The sequence below is a fragment of the Balaenoptera acutorostrata genome, chromosome 1, assembly GCF_949987535.1.
Source record: "Balaenoptera acutorostrata chromosome 1, mBalAcu1.1, whole genome shotgun sequence".
In the NCBI taxonomy this organism is placed as follows: domain Eukaryota; kingdom Metazoa; phylum Chordata; class Mammalia; order Artiodactyla; family Balaenopteridae; genus Balaenoptera; species Balaenoptera acutorostrata.
Window position 1 is genome coordinate 106,652,665 of NC_080064.1, and position 23,717 is coordinate 106,676,381.

General features: G+C 42.8%; 1 protein-coding gene across 1 annotated transcript; it reads right to left on the reverse strand.

Moving 5' to 3' along the window:
- Positions 1 to 12,033: 12,033 nt before the first annotated feature.
- Positions 12,034 to 22,985, reverse strand: REG4 (regenerating family member 4). Its single transcript, XM_007169612.1, is given in 5 exon segments — positions 12,034 to 12,101; positions 16,208 to 16,313; positions 17,798 to 17,935; positions 21,646 to 21,743; positions 22,928 to 22,985. Coding segments are annotated over 5 exon segments (468 nt in total).
- Between the last annotated feature and the right edge of the window lie 732 nt (positions 22,986 to 23,717).

A 23,717-nucleotide genomic window follows, 5' to 3' on the forward strand; every position in this document is an offset into this window, starting at 1 on the left:
GCACCGCGATGAAGAGTGGCCCCCGCTTGCCACAACTAGAGAAAGCCCTTGCACAGAAACGAAGACCCAACACAGCCATAAATAAATAAAAATAAAATAAAAATTTAAAAAAACAAACAAACAAAAAAACAGACCAGAAACCCTTGCTGAGGGTCGACTCTCCCTATCAAGAAGTTGGCCCGCTGCTCTGGCAGCAACCCTTCCCCCTAATAAATTCTGTCTTCTTTACATTCCGCCTTGTGTCTGGAAATTCTTTTCCAACCCACATTCGGACCACGACGCAAAGTGCAAGGGCAGCTTCTAGGGCTCTGGTCATGCTTTGTTTCTTGATCTGGGTGTTGGTTTCATAGGTGTGTTCTGTTTGTGAAAAGTCATTGAGGTTTGCACTTTTGATAAGCAGACTTTTTTGTGTATATTATATACCTCAATAAAAAGTTAAAGAAATCTTATTGGACATTCCTGTTCTTCCCAAAGGCCCTCCTTGCCTGCCTGGCCACCCAGGGGTCCTCTCTGTCTCCTCTCTCAGCTGTGTCCCTGCTCTACCCCTCATGCTCAGGAATCTTTTCAGCTCCTGCTCCAAACAAGTTCCCTTCCCTGTTTGGCACGGCTCCCTGGCAGGGATAGTTTTTTGCTCTATCTGCTTCCCTCTCAGAGAATGGCCCTGCCTGAATTTCTGGTCTTCAATAGTTCTTCCAGAAGTTCTTGTGAACAGTGAATAAAATGTTCTCATTCCATTGTATTTTCACCTGAGAAAATATTGGCAAATGAGACAGGCTGGGACCTGGGACCCTTTGTTGGGACCTGGGACCCTTTGCTGCAGTGCTGCAATGCTTGAACCTGGACACACCTCTCCTCAAGCAACGAGATACAAAGAAACTGTATGGGACTAAAAATAACTGCGTGCATGCGCAGTTGAGGCAAATTCTGGACCCAAAAGATACAAAGAGACCAAAGAACCCAACTGCCACTTTTGAAGAGCCTGGAGCAAAAACGGGGTGTTGGGAGCAAAAGCAGGGTACTGCGCATGCCCCCTGCATACAACACCACCTAAGCAGTGGGCAAAACCCCTAAGCCACCCCTCCGGCCCAACCCCTGGACACACCCCTACCCTCACCCCATATAAGGAGCAAGCTTGCCCTCCCTCAGGGAGCGAGCAAGCAAGGGAACCTGTTGTTTGTTCTCTGCTCCCCGCTGCTGCAGCAGGGGCCCCAATGTAAAGACTTGCCTGAATTTCTTGTCTGGCCTCTAGTCAATTTCAATTGACTGGGGAAGGCCAAGAACCCTGGTGGGTAACACAAACATTTACAATTTTGGATTCACAAATTCTGTCCCCAGGGGATAGATAAGAAGAAGAGACCTGGTATTCCACTAACTTACCAGTTCAGACATATTTCTTCATCTTCCTCTCCTCTCTGTTTGCTTTTTCTTAGGGTAATTAGATGCTAAGTACCAAGCGTGGAAGTCTAGTGACCACACTTGCGACATTAGGGATTGTAAAGTTGCAGTCTGGCTCTGCCTGCATCCACTCAGACCTCACCATTTTCAGTGCCTGCTATTGGTGTATAAATACCTCAATTCCCTTGCCCCAATGTGTGATAAGTTTGAGGCATGTGTAGCAGGCGGGCTTCCAGAGTTCCTTAAGGCTCAAATTGCTCATAGTTCGTAATTTATTCACACACCCTTTATTAGCTGCCTCCCTTCCCTATCTCAGTTCCTCACTCCCCTGCAGGTTTCCTACGATCTTCTCCCAATTCCATGTGAACCCTTGTCTCAGTGTCTGAGTCTGGGGGAACACAGACCAAGGTGGACATGCCCATGTGCACATGTACACAAACATACACAACAATGAATTGTATTAGTGTATGGCAGACACACCCTAAGGTGACCTCTAATGAGTCACACTCCTTGTGTAATCCCTTCCCCTTGAATGTAGATGGAACCTGGGACTTACTTCTAGCCAACCAAATAGGATGAATAGTGATGGAATAGTCACTCCAGGGCTTATATTACATTATAAGAGAGAGATTCTCTAGTCAGTTTCGAAGAAGCAGACCACCATGTTTGAGGTGTCTGTGGGGGTCAGAAGACAGAGAGCTGTGGTGGCCCCTATGATCTGGGTGTTGCCTCTGGACAAGCAAGAGGACTCAACTAAGCTATGTGGAAGCCCTTGACCCATGGATATTCTGAGATAACAAATGTGTTGTTTTAAGCCACTAAGTTTGTGGTAAATTGTTAAGCAGTAGAAAATGACTGCATTCTCTGTGGAAATTTTTGACCTGGGGTTGGGATGTGTTTCTCCCATTCCTTAGGACCTTGCTGGCAGGAATTCAACCTCAAGTGCCTCCAGGTCCAACTTTGCTCTTTGATTCATTATCTAAGAACAGTCAGTATTGACACTTTTTCTTGTTCCTCTTGAGTTTTCACTAAAAGTGACTATTTGGATGGTCCACCAATTCTCTGGTAAATGCACATTTCTTCAATAATGCCTCTCTCTCTGAATTCCTTCTGGAGAACTTGATCCAGAAGAGCCTGATCTTTCCAAGGTCAGGACCAGGTCCAGGCTCGCAGGACCTTGTTCCATGGCTCATTTCAAAAGTCTGTTGGGTTGTAACAGGATACGTAAAGTTCTTTTCTTCTTCCTGTGTATGTCAGCAACTTGACTTATGAATTAGGGCAATCCTCTAAACCGCTATAATGCTGAGGCTCTCTCTTCTGTTCTCTGAGAAGTTATGAGAAATTTTACAACATTATTTGGCAGCTGTCTATATTTTCAAGTATTGCTTTACGGGCTTCCAAGAATTTCCCTACAGCTTTGGAGCAGAACCAGCTTAGCCTCCTGTGTTTTTCCTTTCTGATATCTGCTTTATGTAGCATTTCAGTACTATTTCCAGTCAACATTTAAATATTTCTTCCCTGGAGATGGGGGGCAAGTGGGAGTTATGGGGAAGATTCTTTCAGCATCACACATTATTTTATTTTATTGAAGTATAGTTGATTTACAATGTTGTGTTAATTTCTGTTGTACAACAAAGTGATTCAGTTATATGCGTATATATATATATATATATATTCTTTTTCATTATGGTTTATCACATGATATTGAATGTAGTTCCCTGTACTACACAGTAAGACCTTGTTGTTTATCCATTCTGTATATAATAATTTGCATCTGTTAATCCCCAAATCCCAACCCATCCCCCACCCCACACCCCCAAGTCTCTTCTCTCTGTCTGTAGCATCTCACATTTCAGTCCGGCCAAATGCAGCTTTCCACTGACCGCTCCACACGTCAGCCCTCATCTCTGTTGGTTGGCCCCAGTGTGTGCAGTAGGCATGTTTTTGTAACCCAAGCTCTACTGTGTTCACTTGTGTCCTAAGAAGAGGATTAGCCTTTTGAGACATTCAGAGACAAAGGCAGAATCTTAAAAAATAACATTAAAGGTATTTCCCTGCTCTGTTATCACACTGGAAGTCAGAAAAATTTAATATCCTAACAAAGCTGTATTTACTCTCTCTTCTCCTGTGAAAAATGTTGCAAGCCACTTTATATTTGCTCCCATTAAAAAAAATTCTTCAAGTAGGATCCTTTCAAACTCAGTCTCAGCACGGCCCACTGCTATTTCAAAAATCAGCAGTGGTTCCGAGCAACCAGGCCACCGGTGTCCACGGATCCTTCACAGGAGCAGACAGCTCTCTCAGATACTGGTCTACTGCTACAGCTCTTGGTCTTCCTACTGTTCTGATCGTTAGAGAGTGGTCAGGCATGTTCAGTTGATGTATTTGACCACTGCTACAGGAAAAGCACTTGTGGTCCAGGTGTTGGCCCATGATTGGGCTCTAAGCTCACCACTGCCTCATGTCCCCCCTCTTATGCTCAGCCAGTGTTCCCCAAAGAACAACCACTGTGTTGGGAGAGCTGCTTCCAGGAGTTTACAGAGTCAGCCACAGGCTGGGTCATCCCCTCATCCTCCAGAGCACAGCGTGTCTCCCCCGTTCTAGAACTGCTCATGCAGATGACCCACCTCTTCCCCTGTGACAGCTTTGCTCACCATGAATCTCAGGAACTTTAATCAAGTGCCAAAACTTTTTGTTAGATTCTTTTCCCAGGACAATGACTGCCTGAGGCAATATAGTTATAATATTACTGAGAGTAGCAATTCAAGTGTGTTATTTCTTTAGACGATTTGCTACAGGAGTATAGGACACATGTCACTGTGCTCCCAATTTAATACCTTCCTTGACAAACAATTTCATTAAATCTACTCAATGATCCTACAAAAAGTCTTTTTTTTTTCTTTTCTATTTTACAGGTAGAAAAACAACCTCAGAGAGGTTGAATGAGCTGTTCAAGGTCACACAGCTATTAATTGACATACCTGGGATTAGAACCCAAGTGCGTTTGACAACAAAATAAATGTTTTGTTCTTGTCTTCTGACAAGAAGGAAGAGAACTCCTGGGCTGATGGGGGAATATAAGGACTTGCCTTATGAACCTAAACACTGAAAGGTGTTTCTCAAGCTAGAGTCATGTACCCCTGGTACCTTATAGGACTAATTTAGGGAGTTTGCTCGTTCTCTGAAAAAACTTCTAAAAGTGTATTTTCATTTTGCTGATAATGTGGGGAAAAAAATAATTTTCTGTATAATATGCTTAATTACTTTCTGAGTAATGCCTTGAGATTTGCATGCTGCATTTGCATTTATGGTAAAAGTCATTGGCACCAAGTAGTACTTCGTTAACTATGAGTGAATGGGAGAGAACACAGGCTGACTTTCTATGTAACATGGGTGAATGGGAGAGAACACAGGCTGACTTTCTATGTAACATGGGTGAATGGGAGACAACACAGGCTGACTTTCTATGTAACATGGTATGGAGTTGAGGCTGAGTGTTGCAGGGCTGTCAGAGAATGAAGGCCTTGTTGTAATTTGGAAGGAGAAAAGCTACAGTGATATTTGAGTCACAAAGTAACTGTGGAATGCCAAAAGAATCTGAACTGTAGCAAAACATACCAGGCTCCTTTTGTAAGCCTTGTGATTTTTTGGTTGAAACTGGATGATTTGGTGGCTCTGGAAATTGGATTCTGTCCCTTCTCCAGGGTTTACTGGGTTTTTTTGTTATTGTTTTTGCTTTTTTTTTTTTTTTTTTTTTGACTGTTGTACGCTATCTCTGTGCTAAAGACCAGCCTGAGGTGTAAACTTAAGGTTTTCTCAGGTGTTTTCTGAGACTTTGCCTTTCCCTGGGCATGCACAGTCACTTTCTATTAATAATTTTCCCCACATACATGGTTGCTTTTGAATGTCCTGGTCTTTGATGTCTGGCTCCCAAGAGTGGAAAAAGAGAGAAATGAAGGGGGATGGGGGAAAGTGTTCCTGCTCTTCAAATCTTTGGGAAGTCACTTCAGCTGAAAGGGGAGGTGTTGCAAAAACGGAGCGAGGTATGAGGACAATGGCCTCTGTGTTTGCACCTTTGTGGTGAGATGCAGCGGTCAGCAATCAGAGCACAGGTCCCCGATATTTGAGGGATGGGGTGAATTATTCCTTATTGGGAATTTGGATTTATGGTCTGACTATTTAACGATCTCTGTAAATAAATTAACGGTTTAAAGAGATTTTTGTTTCTGTTGGTATCCCCGGTCATTTCTTCATAGAGAATCTAGTTTATTGGCCTTTTCAATCAGGAGTTTGGTTTTACGGTCTGTTCATTTGATGATCTCTATAAATGGATTAATAGTTGATAGATTTTATTTCACTGGGTGAGAGGTGACAGAGAATCTGGTTTGTTTGTCTTTTCTGTTTGTCTGTTGACTCTTTGGAGCTCAAAGTAATTAAGAATTTTGCAGAAGAGAACAGCTCTTTGAAATGGACCGGTGAGTTTTGTAATTATGTGTTTATTCTGACTCATAGCTGAAATTCTAGAATTGAAGTTGTAAACTCCCTTTGTCTCAGTCTGGATGTCTATGTATCTGATTCAAGAGATCTTTACATCTAGTTGTGTGAGGGTGTAATATTTTCCTACTTGCCATTGGTGTTAACAAATTAGATTATAAATTATCTTAAGTTAAAGGATCTCTATTCTGATTAGCTAATGAGATAAATAAGCACTTATATAAATTGAATATTTCTAAAATTCCAAGAAAATAAGGAAATTGAACTTTTAATGTTTTCAGTGTATTAGACTTAAAAAGTATCCTTACAGAGAATAACTCAGAAATGTTTTAAGAATTCAAGTTCACACAATTTAGGTAAATATTTGGCAAGTGAAGCTAGTTTAATAATTTTAGTTACTAAAAATAGCTAAGTCTTCACTGATTTATCACAGTTGAGTATAAGTGTAGATTTTATTCTGTTGTAGGTATATTGTTCCCAAACTTAGGCAGATTTACTGATCAAATAAGCTGTCATTATTTCTACTTAATACTTAAAGTTATGAAAAATGTAAAAATATGAAAAATGTTTCACCAAATTGACTCATTATTCTGATAAAATTTTATTTTAACAATTATGTTTTGTAGTATGTCAACTTGAGGATAATTTCCAAAATGTTTAGGTAATTTAAAACCTTAGACTAGGATTAAGTTGAATTAATAAATGAAATTTCATTGGCTACCTGCATAATTTCTAAGTAAGACAGAACATTGAAACATTAATTACTAAGCATTATTTTAACTTTCTATGTTTTTGCTTCTTCTTATATGCTACAGAGAAACTATATAGAGACTTTAATAGACTATCTTTGGGTCTATTAAAGAATGTGTTCATTTTTGCCATTTTGAGAAGTTGTGTAAATTATGGCTATAGAAAGTTGTATTGTATTTATTAGCTCTGCAGGACTGCGAAGATGCTGGTGTGTAACTCCAGTTGTCTACCCCAGGTTTTTTCTGTGAAATAGAAATTACTTTGGTTAAAAGTTATGATTAGTGTATGTGAATGAAACTCTATTTAGGAACAATAATTTCAGGGAAATAAAACTCTGCACATATTTGTTTGCTAAGGAAAAGATTAGTTTTGTCCTAAAGGACTGTTTTGTTGGTCCCTTTGCACTCTTCAAGCTGATTGAGGACCCCAGGGAGCTTTATTTATGTATTGTAACTATTAATGTTTACCATATTGAAAATTGAAATAGAAACAGAAGTGTTAAAATGCTTACTTACTGATTCATTTGAAGATAGTGACAATGAATGCATGGCATGTTAATGATATTTTAGCAATGTTACATAAAACTTAGTTTTAACCTCATGAACCCCCTGAGATGGTTGTAAAGTAAAACATCAGTTTGTTCCAGAATATGAAAGAACACAATGAAGGACACAATTTTTAAATAAATGTTATTTGCCTTGGTTTATAATACTTGAATTTGAAAATTATGAAGTATTTAAAATCTTATAAAGTGAGCTTAATTTCAATGTGCTTGTTTCCTAATTTACTGTTTATTGCCTTCAGCTACAAATATAAAGGGTTATTCTTGTTTTTCTTTTCTTTCGGTGACACCTGCCTAGAACAACAAAGATTCTATGTCTACCAGAATAACCTTCTATGGTTTGTGTTGACTTTATCATGTCCTTGATTATTTAAGAAAATAAAGGCTTGTCACTTAAGAAAGAGCTAAAGTTCTTTATAATCATGTTACCTTCTCTCTCTCTCTTTCTCTTTCTCTCTCTCTTTTAATGTTTTATTGTTTTAATGTTTTATTGAGTATTGTTTCTCAGGCACCATGATCTTTTTCCTATTGTAAGTTTTTGAATCTCCTGACAACTTGATCTCTGCCTTCCTAAAATCAAAATTTACATTCAAAAAAAAATTTTTAAATAATACTTTGGGAATATTTTTTGCATGTAAAACTACCTTTTGGATTTCCCAGTTTTCCCAGAGAGCCCCTGGTTAATCACAAAGATTTGTTCTTTCATCTTATAAAAAGACAGCTGCTAGAAATAATTAGATTTATTTAATATATTACTATTGATGAGTTGCATGGGAAGAGCTGTCAAATCAGAAGAGATGCTTAGCCTTCCCTAAGTTACATTTGTGGTCATGCACATGCCAGGCAGACACATAACATAGAGTTTTCTGGGACCCAAGGTTTCTCCCAGATGGCTGTCCTCCCGTGTTCCAGCAGAAGATGTTAGTTTCTGTCATGGTAGTCAAGCAGCTAATTACGATAGCTCACGTGACTTTCATAGAGGACAACTATATTTGTTAATGCTTATGCCAGGCCCCATCCTAAACTCTTTACATATTTTAACTAGTTTGATCCTCAAACCCCACAGAAAGTAAACGACGGCTCAGAGACTCCAGGCTCCATCTCATACAGCCAGTTTGAGGCAGTCAGTCAGATCCAGAGAGGCTTAATTCCAAAGCCTTTGCTCTTCCCACTATAATAACTACCATAGGCTGTGGCTGGAGTCTTACATAAGTGAGCACATTTTGGGAAACAACATAGACCTGATTTTTCTTCTTCTTACATCAGATGCATCTCCAGATGCATTGAAGTTCAGACATCTGATTCTGAAGTCCTGCCGTGGGGTCTTAGGACAGAGTTTTCCACAGGGTGGCCCTTAGCCCCCAGGTAGAGAACCACCTTTCCCGTGCTCAGCCCACATGTGTCAGAAGGGCCACATAGATGAGGGCAGTGTAGCTTGTGCACTGCACAAAGGCATATGTCTAAGGGGGCAAGTGGGGGTTAGAATCCGGCCTGCTTTGGTCCTGAGGGTCCATGGGGCAGTGTCTTCCCAGAGGGGCATCATCCTTTTATAATCCCTACAAAGGCACCATATCTGCTAGCAGTGGCCCTGTCCTTTAGGTGAAGCTGACTAAACCCCTGGGCTCTAGAGAAGTTACACATAATATAACTTAGATAAGTTAATCATCACATTCTATCCTCCTGGCCATAGTGATTGGTTGAGGAGTGAGCACATAACTCATGCAGGAGACTCTTGGTCAGTGAGGCTTGATTTGGAGGCTTTTGTTTGAGGGCTGTGGTCCTTGCCTGATAAGGTGAGGACTGGAGCTCCTGCAGCCATCTTGCAACTAGGTGGGGCTTGATAATGAAGTTAATTCCCAGAAAAGGTCAAAAAATATAGAGAGAAAACCTTATCCTGGTGACATTGTTGAACCTTTGGTCAAGTTATGCCTGAAGCCCAAATCTACTTATGGACTCTGGAATAACATAAACCAATAAATTCTCTTTTTTGCTTGAGACAGTCTGGCTGTCAGTTGTGACCAAAAGCACACTAACTATTCCATACACACCCACACACATGCTTGCTCCCTATACCACGTTCTGGCTTTATATTTTCATCATAGCATCTGTCACTTTCTTATTGTACTTTAAAGATTTTTTTTTAACACTTTTTAATTTTATTTATTTATTTATTTATTTATTTATTTATTTATGGCTGTGTTGGGTCTTCGCTTCTGTGCGAGGGCCCTCTCCAGCTGCGGCAAGCGGGGGCCACTCTTCATCGCGGTGTGCGGGCCTCTCACTATCGCGGCCTCTCCCGTTGCTGAGCACAGGCTCCAAATGCGCAGGCTCAGCAGTTGTGGCTCACGGGCCCAGTTGCTCCGCGGCATGTGGGATCTTCCCAGACCAGGGCTCGAACCCGTGTCCCCTGCATTCGCAGGCAGATTCTCAACCACTGAGCCACCAGGGAAGCCCTCATTGTACTTTAGTTACATATTTAGTTAATCGTTTTCCTACATCCACTCCTCACCCCTGCTGAAGTGAATGCTCTAAATGGCAAGGAATTTTATCTTCTTTGTTCACTGATGGATTCCCAGTTCCTGAAATGAGTTCTTAGCACATAGCATGCATTCAAAATTTTGTTGAATGATACACCCCTACTCAGTGAATTATTAAGGATTACTAAAATTCCAGATGCATAAATGAAAATCAGCATAGTTCTAGAGTTGACCAAGGACCATCCCAGCCTTCTAATAAGACAATGGGAAGGTAATAAAGCTTGCACTGTGCACGTGTACATGCAGATTGTTGGCATTTCAGCAATTTCAGGGAGGGGGCTTAGTTATTGTTACATCACCAAGATTGTTTTCAGTTGGTGAGGCTTTTCAATTGGAACTCTTTCTAAGTACATTTAAAATACTTTTAGTATATTTATAGAATGACTGTTAGGTTTTACTCTTTGTTTTATGTTGGTGTATCTGATGTTTTTTACTTTTTGGATTTTAATTTTGTTCATCTCTACTTCTTTGCTATCATGATGTATTATTTTTCCTTTGGAAAGTGTAACTGAATTAGGGGAGATAGGTGAGCCATGGTGTCTTTTATCTCTCTTAGGTGCCATAGTCAGAAAAAAACTGAGAACCTCGACCTTTTTGGGGGATTGTCATCCACATTTCACTTACATCCTTTCACTTCTTGCAGGTAATACCACAGAATCTGGTACTTAATCTAATAAGATTTACATGGCTCCTGTCAGTCTGGTAATCCCCATTTATTTACCATCTCCATCATGGAATCTGATACTTTTGTTTGATTCTCTGACAGTGATTTGCCCCAGTGCCCTCCTGGGAGTTGGTGGTTGCTTTTTGCGAAGCTAACTGTATGCTTCGGTAAGAATGACCCTTTTGCATCTGCCTGTCACCTTATCTGAACTCTCACTGTTAAGAGATTTATCCTTTGGGTTAACAAGCTGTTTAACGCTTCGGGGGAGCAATACATTATTTCTGATGTTTTTCTTTGACAACCAAAACGGTGACAAGGTTGTGATGTGAGGAAGGAAGAAGAAAGGAAGGACAGAAGAAGGGGGAGGTGGGTGGGGCCAATGATCTGTTTCATTTCCCCTCTCTTCTTTCAGCCGGCGCTCGGTAGCTAGTCTTAGGCTGCTTAGGTGATAGGGGATCATCTTCAGGTTGGGGTATAAGATTTTGTGTTTACTCGTCAGCAGTGCCATGTGGGTGAAGTGAGTGGCCATCTGCATAGCCTGGATTGCATGGCCAAGCCACGTGTCCTCTCCCCTCTGGCGACCTTTCCTGCTAAGAAACGGGCATGGGATCACACCAAAGCCATGTTTTCTGTAATTGTCAAGTCCGTATTGTTTTGTCTTACATTACCAAGTAGATTCCCGACCTAGGGAGGAAAAAAATGACCTCCTCGGTATTGGAGCCACCACCTCATAAAGAATCACAAACCTCAGAAGGCAAAGAGACTGGAGCAAGACCACGTGAGTTGTCAGCAGCAGGAGAGAGAAGAGCACCCAAGGCCAGTTCAGCTCCACTGCACCTGCTGTGCCTGTCATCTCCCCTCATGAGCTGCAGAGCTTACAGTGAAATAAACTGCCACCCACTCAAGCCTGCTTAGAGGTTGGCCAGGGATGTCACCTCCATCTCTCCTTTATCACACCAGGGCTGCAGCCGGGGAGGCGCTCTTCTAAGGGCGGGTGGGAGGCAGAGACTGGAAGGAAGGAAATGGAGAAACACTGGGGTGTGTTTTCTGAGTCGTATTTCACCTTTTCACTCTCACCGCTACTGAAGTGGAACAGAGCAGCCTTCGATGCACACAACCATCTGTTAAAAGGTGGCCCTGGAATTTATGGTCCACATCACCCTAGTAGAGACTCTGCTGGTAAATGTTCCCCATGGCAAATGGAACAATAAGCAGGTGGCTGCGGAGGATGAGGGCCACAGGGAGAGGGCAGAGGGATGCAGACGCAGAAGAGGGCTGGAGGCTCTTTCCTGAGTTTCTTTCTCCTGTCATCAAACCTTTATCCCCGATGGCCAAAGACCTGGCTCTTTCATCGGTGGGAGATGCATACCCCTCGTCTGCTGAGGGCAGCTAGAGGTGGGGAGGAGGAGAGTACCACGGAAAGGGGTTGTGGGGTGAACATTTAGAGCTAGAAGACAGTCATACCAATGTGGACGTCCCTGCCCCTGAGCTTAAAAATGTCAGTGCAGTAAGGCCCTCATCAGTCTTAGCTGCTATGTATACTCTCCGAGACAATGATCAGATCGCCAGCATGGCAGATAAGGAAGAGGAAAGGGGCTTGAGCAAGGGTTGGCAGGATCTTGATTCTTGCTCTATTGTCGGTACTTGCATAGGAAGTGTTGGAGCTTGCTGCATTCTTTGCTGTTCCAAGTTAAAAAATCTGTAAGAAAATAAACGGACCTTTAAATCTGTTTGATTGTGTATTGAGCTTATCAGTGTCCTCGGGGTGTTTTTTTTTGTTTTGTTTTGTTTTTTTTAGCCTCCTGGACAGGCCAACACCGGGTTTTTTTAAATCTTATTTTTTATTTATTTATTTATTTATTTATTTATGGCTGAGTTGGGTCTTCGTTTCTGTGCGAGGGCTTTCTCTAGTTGCGGCGAGTGGGGGCCACTCTTCATCGCGGTGCGCGGGCTTCTCACTATCGCGGCCTCTCTTGTTGCGGAGCACAGGCTCCAGACGCTCAGGCTCAGCAATTGTGGCTCACGGGCCTAGTCGCTCCACGGCATGTGGGATCTTCCCAGACCAGGGCTCGAACCCGTGTCGCCTGCATTGGCAGGCAGATTCTCAACCACTGCGCCACCAGGGAAGCCCTCCTCGGGGTGTTTTGCTTGCACCCACGGATAAGGTACATAATTTTACCGGTCAGCTTGGCTAGCATGTGGTGCCCAGTTGTTTGGTCAAACAGCAGTCTACATTTTGCTGTGAAGGTATTTTTCTTTTTAGATGTGATGAGCATTTAAATCAGCAGACTTTGTGTAAAGCGGATTACCCTCCGTAATGTAGTAATCAGCCAATCAGTGAAGGCCTTAAGAGAAAAGACTGAGGTCCACGGAAGAGGGAGGAATTCTGCCTTCAGACTACCGTCAGCCTCAAGACTGCAGCATCAACTCACAGGGACGTCCAGCCTGCTGACCTGCTCTGTGCACCTCAGATTTGCCAGCCCCATAATCGCATGAACCAATTCCTTAAGATAAATCAATCTCTCTCTCTCTCTCTCCCTTCTAGTTCTTCCATTTCTCTGGGGAATCCTGACTAAAAGAGGTACTAACTTTGCTAATGGAAAGAAAAATAATTTAAACGTCACACACAATTGCAGACACTCCACACCAGCACTGCTTTTGAGGGAAGGCAGGGCTTGACATAAACCAACTGAAAATGAGAGGCTCTTTTGTGTCTGAAACAGGATGCTGTAAGGAACAGACGGTGATCTTTCCTGACGTCCACAGCTGAGGAGCTACAAAGAGCCCACCCGAAGTTCAAAGAATTGGAAGCTGCTGAAGCCAGCCGTGTCCCATCTGGCCACTCATTTATAAAGAAGGACTGAGAGGAAGGACTTTTGAAGGACTGAAGTATTTTTGAAGAGAGGTCCAATTATTTCCCTTCCAGAAACCAAGCTCCACAAAATCACTTTTCATGCTGGGGCGTCTGCCGTAGAGTGATGCATTGTTCCCCAGCTGGATGTCTGCCTGGCTCTGACTTGCAGGTCTGGCCCTGACGCCAGTACCAGTGTGTGCTAGGTCGATGGGATGAGAGCCCTGAGAGAGAGGGCATATGGAGGCAGAGCCAGGCAAGGCGGGGTGAGGCACGCCGCCTCATGTGCCTGGCTCTCGGGAGGTATAGAGGATGGGTCCTTCTCACTCCTGCAGCCACGGGCCCCAGAGCGGGGCCGCAGAGTGCAAATGAGATGGAGATACAAGCATTCTGGGCACTGTCATGGTGCGGGGCAAAGAGAACGTGGCACGAGGCATCAAACAACCAAGGGTTAGCAAGCTCCCCTGTGGGCACTAATTTAGGGAGGTATCTCTTTTCACTCTCGTCCTCCATTCTTCAACACCAGAGGGGCAAGTGCAGGGGTGCACTCTCCCCTCCAGGCCACGAGAGCCACGAGCCAAGCCTGCACCGTGATAAGCACTTGACATATATTACGATGATTAGTAGTAGTATTTTTTCCCCTTTACAGAGTGGCATCTGAGGCACAGAGAAGTAAAAAATCTGGTCAAGGTCACACAGCTGAGAGAAGGAGCTGGAGTCCTAACCCCAGGCATTCAGAATGCAGAGCCCAGGGTTTTGACCTAAACTATATTGCATATGAAATTTATTTTTCAGTTATAGAACCCTAGGTATCATTATTCAATATCTCAAGGCGATAAGTCAGGAGGCACCATGAAATACAATTTTCCAGAGGGTCAGGGTCTTTCTAAATAGATAGAAAAAAGGAACAAGGCCAGTCACACAGACAGGCACACACACAGGATGTGAGTGTGAGGCCTAAAAAAATCTTGTGAATCTTAAAAAAACAATTTAGCCACTGAGTTGGTGAGGCTAAATCTGTTATACAAATATAAAGTGACATTGAGGAGGCTGAAGGAATGTCCTTTTATTGTACCTTCACCAGTTTCTAATCCTTGCTTCATTCCTTGTACTTTTCTGCCTTGAGAGCCTGTATTCTGAGAGTGGAGAGCTGGGCTGAGTGAATGGGAAGGGTAGCGTCCAATGGCCTGGCATTCTCAGGTGGACGTCTGGCTTCTGAGCCCCACACGGGAAACTTTGTCGTTGGGAAATTTGCTGATGTAAACACGGACTGACAGGGGAAAGATTTTTGTTTGAGAACTTTGTCCAAGTGAAATCTTAGGGTCATGGGAGGGACTTTGGGAGGCATCTGGTCCCTTGCTTCCCTGAAGCTTGGTCCGGCATCCAGCCCTAGAGATTCTCATGTTGTCGGTCTGAAGCAATCCCTGGAATTCATATTTTTAAAATGTTCCTCAGTTGACTCTCATGTGCTGTGAGCCTCTTTTAACACTTTTAATGCTGCAACTACAACAACAACTACAATGTCCACTTTTGCTTGGTTAACTCTAGGGATGGGTATCTCACTACTTCCTGGGGTAGCCCATTATGTTTTTGGACAGTGCTGATTGTTCAAAATATTTTTCCTTAGTTTGGATAGAAATCCACATTTTGGTAGCTTCTACCTGTTGGTCTTGGTGTGTTCCTTCCATCTGAGATGAATTATTCCTTTTACAGCAGCAGCTGTAGTCTCTGCAAGACTGTGGAAAGTCCTTCCTTGGTCTGTGATATGACCCACTTACCTCTGAGGGTTTGCCTAGAGCTTGCCTCAGAGTTTGTCTCCACATGGCCATCATTCATCCTTTGCTGTCAGAAAGTTTTCTCACTCTTTTGTGCATATAAGCTTTATTCCTCAGACAACAGTAAACCCTGTTCCACGTCCCTTTCCACCTGAGCCCCGGTACCTGAGTCCTCAGTCCGGGCTGTGTCCCTGACCCACCCCCTGGCTAGTGGGGGAGTCTTAGTGACACTATGATGACTTTTTAAACCCACTGGGATGTTCTCTTTCATATCAAGTGTGCTTTTTATCTTTGACATTCTGTTTTCTTTTCATATCACTTATTAGCTGTGGTTCTCAAATAGGAGTGATTTTGTCCCCCTAGGGGACATTTAGCAAAGTCTGAAGACATTTTTTGTTGTAACAACCTGTGTCTGTGTGGATGCTACGGGCATCTGCTGGTGAGTGACTAGGGTATGCTCAACCTACAATGCAGAGGACAGGCCCCAACACAAAGCATTACCCACCCTCAAATGTCATTTGTACCAAGGCTGAAAAACCTAGCTTATTAGCATTAAAAAAGCAAAGACTTAAAAAAGCAAAGAATGAAGGCAGGCAAGAGAAATGAGGCTGCAGTGATTGTGTGCAGCCTGCAGCTGAGGTTCTGGGCACTGCATCCTCCGAGAAACAAATGAGGAAATGACCCAGGCAAAGGCGAGGTTTCCAGGGCTCATGGGGAACCGTAACTATAAAGAAGCCAGAAAGGAGTCACATATATTTGCTCCCTGTAGCCTGGTTTTCCCCAAATGTGACATATTTCCCCCTCATGGTATGTAACAGAATTTTAAGATAAACATATTTAAGAAAAAAAGTGAATGTAGTTACTTTGCTGCACAGGAGTAATTAACACAGCATTGTAAATCAACTATACTTCAATTTAAAAATGAGTTATTAAAAATAAAAAAAAAAGAAAGAAAAAAGTGAGTGGATTTAAAGAAAATATTGATAACTGAACCGCTGGTACAGTGATATGGCAAAGATTGTAAAATGGTCGGTAAATAATGTCTGCGACAAGACCATTGCCTTGTAGAAAAAAAGAGTTGCTGGTGTGAAATGGAGCAAAGAGGAGTCAATGTGCATCTTTGCTCTTAATGGGAAAGGGAAGGAGCTGCGATTTGGCAAGAGATGCAATAGAACTTACTGTTCTTGGCGTTCATCTCAGCATAGTACTTGTTCCTACCCATGGACTTGCCAGACATAGTTCTGTAAATATACATGGCCCCATCGAGCCACTTTCACTGCTGCCCCTGCAAATGACAGGAGACGGGAGACATGTACACATCAGCCTGCCCACCTGCTCACAGCCCAGACCCATTTAAAACATGGTTCTCATTGTAAAAACTGGGAAAGCACAGAAATGTGTAAAGACGGGAAAATAAGAAAGTCACTCTGTTTAATCTCTAGGAGGAAAACGTTACTAATATTTTACCATATTTACTTTTGGTGAAACCATTTTTCTCTATCACAGTATTTTTATATACTGAAAAATGTGGTGGCCTTTAAAATATATATTCAATTTTGTAGCATCTTGCATTCCAAACATTTTTAAATGGTAAGAATGCACCATAATTTACCTTACTAATTCTCCTATTGATTGATGTTTACATTGTTTCCAATTTACAAGTATTGCAAAGAATACTGCTATGAACCACTTTATTTGTAAAGCTGTTTCTGAACTTAAAATTATTCTTTAAAGCTAGAATCCCAGAAGTAGAATTAATGGCCAAAGGGCATGAATATTTTGAGGATATTGATATTTATTGCCAAACCGCTTTCCAAAAACAGTTCATTTGTAGGAATTTACATCCTCATTTACTGGGAAATTTCTCCTTATCCTTAAAAATATTATTCATTAAGACAAAGCAAAAGCCTAATAATCTGATAAGTCAAATTATATTGTTATTCTAATTTGCATTTCTTTGATAACTAGAGACATTGCACAATTTGTTAGACTGTTTATTAGCCTCAGTCACGAAGGTAAAAAAATTAAATTACAAAAAAAATCTGGTAGAAATTGATGTAAGTATTTATCCTATCTCTGAATGAGAGAGCTCTGATTGATAGCAATGTGAATATATAAAAACGTAAAATTCATTGTATAAAATATATGTAACATCTATGGCAAAGTTTATCAAGAAACAGAAAGTCTGGGGTTTTTCTCCTTGTATTCTTTGTGTTTTTTGGGGTTAACATAGAAGCCCCACAAAGAATCTGTAAACTGCAGATCCCACATAGAGACCTCAGCAACCTCACATGTCATTTCTTACTATGAGGTATTGAGGTGGGTAAAATGAGGGACCAGTGAAGAAAGTTTAGGATAACATAAAAAACATGATAGCATCTAGCAAAAAGCTTAGCTGAAAGTTTCCAACTTTAACTCAAGATCTAATGGGGGTTTAACTAAGCTTGGTCTCATAACGGGTCTGTGTGTGTGTGTGTTTATTTGTATATACCCGTATATACTTACACAAACTTCTTTTTAAAGGCTCTGAAGAGCTGGTAATTTTGTGTTCAAAGATAGATGTGGGAGAACTTTAATTAGATAGGTCTGTAAGTGGAGAAAATTGTTTCCTCCCTAACCTTGAAGCTTTGGCCTCTATCAATCAGAGGCAGGTGACTGAAGAAGATCTGTTGTGTGTGCCCTTGTCAGTAGGCCTGGGGCTGTTTCCCAGAGAGGGGCTATCTATCTGGCTTTCCCAAGGTGCCATTTGTGGGCCAAGTCTGAGGTTACCTTCTGCAGGTCATGCAGGCAGATCCATACGGGCTTGTTTCTTTGACAGCCACCTATGTACGTTGCTATGGTGCTGGCTTCCTTTAAATTCAGGATAGATGCCAGGTGGGCTCCGTTTCCATATGACTGACACTCGAGCTGAGGGCAAGGAGGAGATGTGAGGTTTAAAAACACAGCCCACAACCTAAATATCCATCGACAGAGGAATGGATAAAGAAGATGTGGGGGGCTTCCCTGGTGGCGCAGTGGTTGAGAGTCTGCCTGCCAATGCAGGGGACACGGGTTCGAGCCCTGGTCTGGGAAGATCCCACATGCTGCGGAGCAACTAGGCCCGTGAGCCACAACTACTGAGCCTGCGCGTCTGGAGCCTGTGCTCCGCAACAAGAGAGGCCACGATAATGAGAGGCCTGCGCACCATGATGAAGAGTGGCCCCCACTTGCCACAACTAGAGAAAGCCCTCGCACAGAAACGAAGACCCAACACAGCAATAAATAAATAAATAAATAAATAAAATAAACCCAAAAGTTAAAAAAAAAAAAAAAGAAGACGTGGTACGTATACACAATGGAATATTACTCAGCCATAAAAAAGAATGAAATAGTGCCATTTGCAGCAACATGGGTGGACCTAGAGATTATCATACTAACCGAAGTAAGTCAGACAGAGAAAGACAAATATCATATCAATTGTATGTGGAATCTAAAAAATGATACAAATGAACTTATTTACAAAACAGAAATAGACTCACAGAGTTAGAAAACAAACTTATGGTTACCAAAGGGGAAAGGGGGGGGAGGGATAAATTAGGAGCTTGGGATTAATATATACACACTACTATATGTAAAACAGATAACCAACAAGGACCTACTGTATAGCACAGGGAGCTCAATATCTTGTAATAAATTATGAGAAAAAAGAATCTAAAAAAGAATATGTATATGTATATATATGTATAACTGAATCACTTTGCTGTACACCTGAAACTAACACAACATTGTAAATCAACTATATTTCAATACAAATTAGAAAAAAAAAGAAAAGCAAGGCCCTCACCTCAGAGCCCTAGAGCACCAGGCAGCATGGGCACACACAGCCCCCACCTCCCTTTGGGATCTAAGCCCCACAGAAGACTTCCTGTCACCTTGGGAGAAAACACAACTGTCACAGGTGTCAGGCCTCAGAGGGGGAGGCAGCTCGAGGCAAGGGCATGAGCTTTAGGGCCAGTGGAAGTGCCTGGGGTCCTGGTCTTGCCTGTCTTTAGTATATGTGACCTTGACAAGTCACTTCACCTCTCTTCCTTATCTGTAAATGGAGGAAATAATTAGGGCTACACAAGGGAGTTGTTATGAGGATAGAATTGTTATAATTATGTATTATAATACTGCACTTCAACAAACCTAAGAAACCACTGATTGTAAAATGTGCTGTTCTCTAACAAGACACCTACTGCCCAAATAAAAAAATTATTTTATATACGCACATTTTATAGCTAGACAGAGATATATACTTTATGCTCTTTTGGGGCTGTGTTACAGGATCTGCCTACATAATAAAACAAATTAATTTAATAAAAACATGGTTTTGGCTGTGGTTGCTACTCTCATGTTTGCCTTTGAACTTGCTCAGGACTAGATGTGGTGACTGCTTAGTGATAATTTACCAACCACTTGATAATACAAGAATGTTTTTATACCCATAATTTCTTTTTTTTACTTCATTTTTTAACATATTTATTGGAGTATAATTGCTTTACAGTGTTGTGTTAGTTTCTGCTGTATAACAAAGTGAATCAGCTATACATATACATATATCACCATATCTCCTCCCTCTTGCATCTCTCCCACCCTCCCTACCCCACCCCTCTAGGTGGTCATAAAGCACCGAGCTGATCTCCCTGTGCTATGCGTCTGCTCCCCACTAGCTATCTATTTTACATTTGGTAGTGTATATATGTCCATGCCACTCTCTCACTTCATCCCAGCTTACCCTTCCCCCTCCCCGTGTCCTCAAGTCTACTCTTTACGTCTGCGTCTTTCTTCCTGTCCTGCCCCTAGGTTCTTCAGAACCTTTCTTTTGTTTTTTTTTAAGATTCCATATATATGTGTTAGCATACGGTATTTGTTTTTCTCCTTCTCACTTACTTCACTCTGTATGACAGACTCTAGGTCCATCCATATACCCGTAATTTCATTTGACTTTTAAATTTGTGATGCACGGAAGCTGGATTACCAGTCAATGTGTAGTGAGTGTACCAGTCACAAAAGATTCCTGGGACAGAAGAGGCAACAGGCTCTGTCTGTTTAAATGATGTTTCCCTTTCCTGTCAGTTCACACAGCTAGAACTCAGAGTGCTGCCTCTTCGGCCCAATATCAGGTCTTCCTGTCGTTTTAACTGCCACCTCCATCACCTCCAGGAGTCTTGTGAACTAAGATGCCAGCTAGGAACCAAGGAGCACAGCGGCCGTGGTGTCAATTTCTCTGGTCCTTCCCGGCACCTTCTCTGCACTCTGGTTCAGGAGTGGTTAACTCTGGTAAGGTTTGGTATCAATCTTGTGGATCGTTTTTGCCTTGAAAACCTGAATTGAGCATCCACCGTGTGCCACAGGCTTTTTGCAAGTTCTTTTCATGAATCCTCCCAACAACCCCATGGGATAAAAGTGTCATCCCCATTTTACAGAAGAAAACTGGTAAAGCGAGGTATAGCTGCAACTAATGCGTGGCAGAGCGTGCTTTAAACTCAGGTCTATATTATTCCAAAGCCCCCCAGATATCTTCCTCTTTGTTTTGGTAGAATTAGTGTTGGACTCTCCAGGGACAGGCAGTACAAACATCTGTCCAGGATTTCTCCAGGTTGCTTCCCAAGAACTGAGGAGAAGTCCACTGCTGTCCATGAGCTTTTTCTTCTTTCAGTGGACAGAATCCGGGCGGCCCTTTCTGTGTTTGGGTCTTTTTATCTTTTTTGCTATCATTCACATCTGCTTAGGAAAGCATTGCATTGGGGCCAGCTTCCCTGGGTTTGCTCTGCTGGTTATTCTCGGTGTAATCTTGGGAAAGTCACTTATGCTCTTACTGCATTGCAATTTTTTGTTTAAATGTCACAATCTTGCATCAGTTCTGCACTTTTTAAGGCCAGAAAAGACCTTTGCATCCTCAGTAGCTATCACGTGATAGGTGCTTCCTCATTCTGAGTTATTGATTTACAGCGATTCTGAGGCCATTCTAGGCCCAGATCACACCCCATTTCCCCATGTAGCTCCCCGGTCAGTCACTTCAGTTTAACAACCACAATTCAGAGACACAGCAGCACGACTCCCAACACTCTGAGGTAACTTATTCTGACTGGCTATGTGGGTATCTCTTAGAAAAGCCTCAGTGAAATAAAACCAATACATTTGTTAGGTTATTGTAACAGTGAGGCCTTGCATTTGCCTGGAATGCTTCGCTGTCCGTCAGGTGGCTCTGAGGCTGTCTACACACGGCTCTCTTGCTGGTAGATCTTGTATGGCAATTCACTTGTTCTTTCTGTAAGTTCCTCATCTCATTGTCTTTGGATTTATGTATTTCTGTCTTTCTCCCTGACAGTGAACTCCTTGAGGGCAAGCTGTTTCTTGCTCATCTTCATGTCTTTGCAGCCCATCCAGAGTCTGGGCCTATATAGCACATGCTCCATCAATGCTCACATGATTAAAGGAGTTAAGCACATAACCCTCTATTCTCCATTTCACCAGCCAGGTTATTTCTCAGGATGCCAAGGAAGGACCCTTGGCTCTGAGTTGAATGATACCTGGAGCTTTGAGTGGCCCCTTGCTTTAGAGAAGCCTCTCCAAGCATGGGCCAGATTTCTTACCTCAGCATCAGACCAGTTCCTCAGCTTCTGGAAGTATCCCTAGCAACAGGACTTGTAGTAAAACCATCCAGTAGCACAGCTAGGTCTCAGGATGATGGCTGCGCACAAACAAATGGCAATTACAAGTTATGATGGCAAAGAGAAGCAATTCCTACACTTGAGCCAGTTTAAGACCTGGCTCACCTTGAATGGAGGGAAGGCTAAGTGCCCTGGAGGAAGGATCCCTCCCTGCTGCTGTTCATCTTTCTCATAGCCTTCTCCAAAGAGGACTGTGGGCTTTTACCAGAGTAACTGTGCATTGGGGGAAAGGATGTAATCAGCTCTTTGAGGATTACTGGACACTGGCTCTGAACTGACACTGATTCCAGGAGACCCCAGACATCACTGTGGTCTGCCAGTCAGAGAAGGGGTTTATGGAGGTCGGGTGATCAATGGTGTTTTAGCTCAGGACTACTTCACAGTGGACCCAGTGGGTCCCCAAGCCCATCTTGTGGTAATCTCCCCAGTTATGGAATACATAATTGGAACAGACATCCTCAGCAACTATAGCAGAATCCCCACACTGGTAGCAAGATCAAGCAGCTATAATTCAAGACCTCACAAGAGTGGGTGAGGGGCATAAATTGGTAGTTTTAGGCATTACAAGGAGGGAGTGGTGTTTTGGCTAGGGGGACGCAGGACAGGTTAGATGGCAACTTGGCTGGAACTTGAGAATAGGGGGGCTGAGAGTCAGTAGCAAGGGGAGGGGGACATTTTAGGCGAAGGGGGTGGGTGAGCAGAGGAACGGTGGCAGCAAGAGCAAGCACTTAAGTTTGCCTTAACTGTAGGGCATCTGTCAGGCAAGCACTGTAGAAGAGAAGGAGACAGTCAGGGCCCAGAAGCCAGGGAAGCTGTGATCAAGAAAGGCACAAGCTCCTCTGGCTGGTGGGTTGGTGAACGGGCCGCATCACTGAAACTGAGGTTTCTGAAGAAGCGGAGATGTCTGGAAACACAGAGGGCCCAGAGGATGAAGGGGATGCCAAGCTAGGAAATGTGGACTTTGTGCCAGTGTGGCGGCACTCCAATGCTCTTGGTGGGTGCAGGGGTCTTTCCACCCCCAGCGCATGTTCATAGACTTTTTTGTGGTCACAGAGCATTTCCTCTCTCCCTACTGAGATGACACTGTTGTCACTTGCTTGCCCCACTCTTCTGTTCTACTTCATTCCTTGCCTATAAATCTCCAGGGGCTTCCTGTTGCTTTCAGATAAGCTCTCCACTCAGTTTGACATTTAAAGGCGCTCACAACCTGGTCTTACGGTCCTATTGAGACGCAGCTTCCGGTGCAGCAGCCTCAGCTCCATCTTGGAACATGACGCTCATTATTGACATAGATCCTTTGCTTGTGTTATGCTTTGTACCTGTGAATGACGGACAATGGCTAACCCAGCTGAGGCACAGCAGGCAAAGTTTCAAGGTGAAAGCAGCTCTTTTGCCCCTTTCCTGTTTGCCCATTTCTGTTCCCCTCTAACCTTAAAAGAACTTAACTATAGGAATGAGCTCACTAGGCAATTTAACCTAACTCCTGACTTATGCTCTCTTGAATGCACACCATGCCTTGTCTAACTTGCTGACTCTTTTCCTAGATAAAAGGAAGTAAGAATGAAGTATGAAGCAGTTAAAAAATGATGAGCTCTCTATTCTCAACAGCCCCCTTAGCAATCCTGCAGGCTGATCATGCAGGCAAGATAACATCTGAAGAGTCAGCCAGTCTGCAAGCAACGGGGAATGATGCAGAATCCAACTTCCTGCGTCGATGATTCATTGAGATTCTTCCTCCTTTTTCTCCTTTAAAAACCGTCATGGCTGAGCAGAATCTTCGGAGTTGGTCTCTGGACACAAGTCCACCTTCTCCCTAGATTGCTGGCTTTTCTGATTAAAGCACCTTTCCTTTCTACTGACACTTGCCTCTCGAATTATTGGCTCTTGAGCAAGAAGCAACCGAACCTGGGTTTGGTAACAAAGGGGTACATCAAATGTACTAGGAACAAACAACGTAGACACTCATGTGCTTAAATACCTCATCTTCTACTACC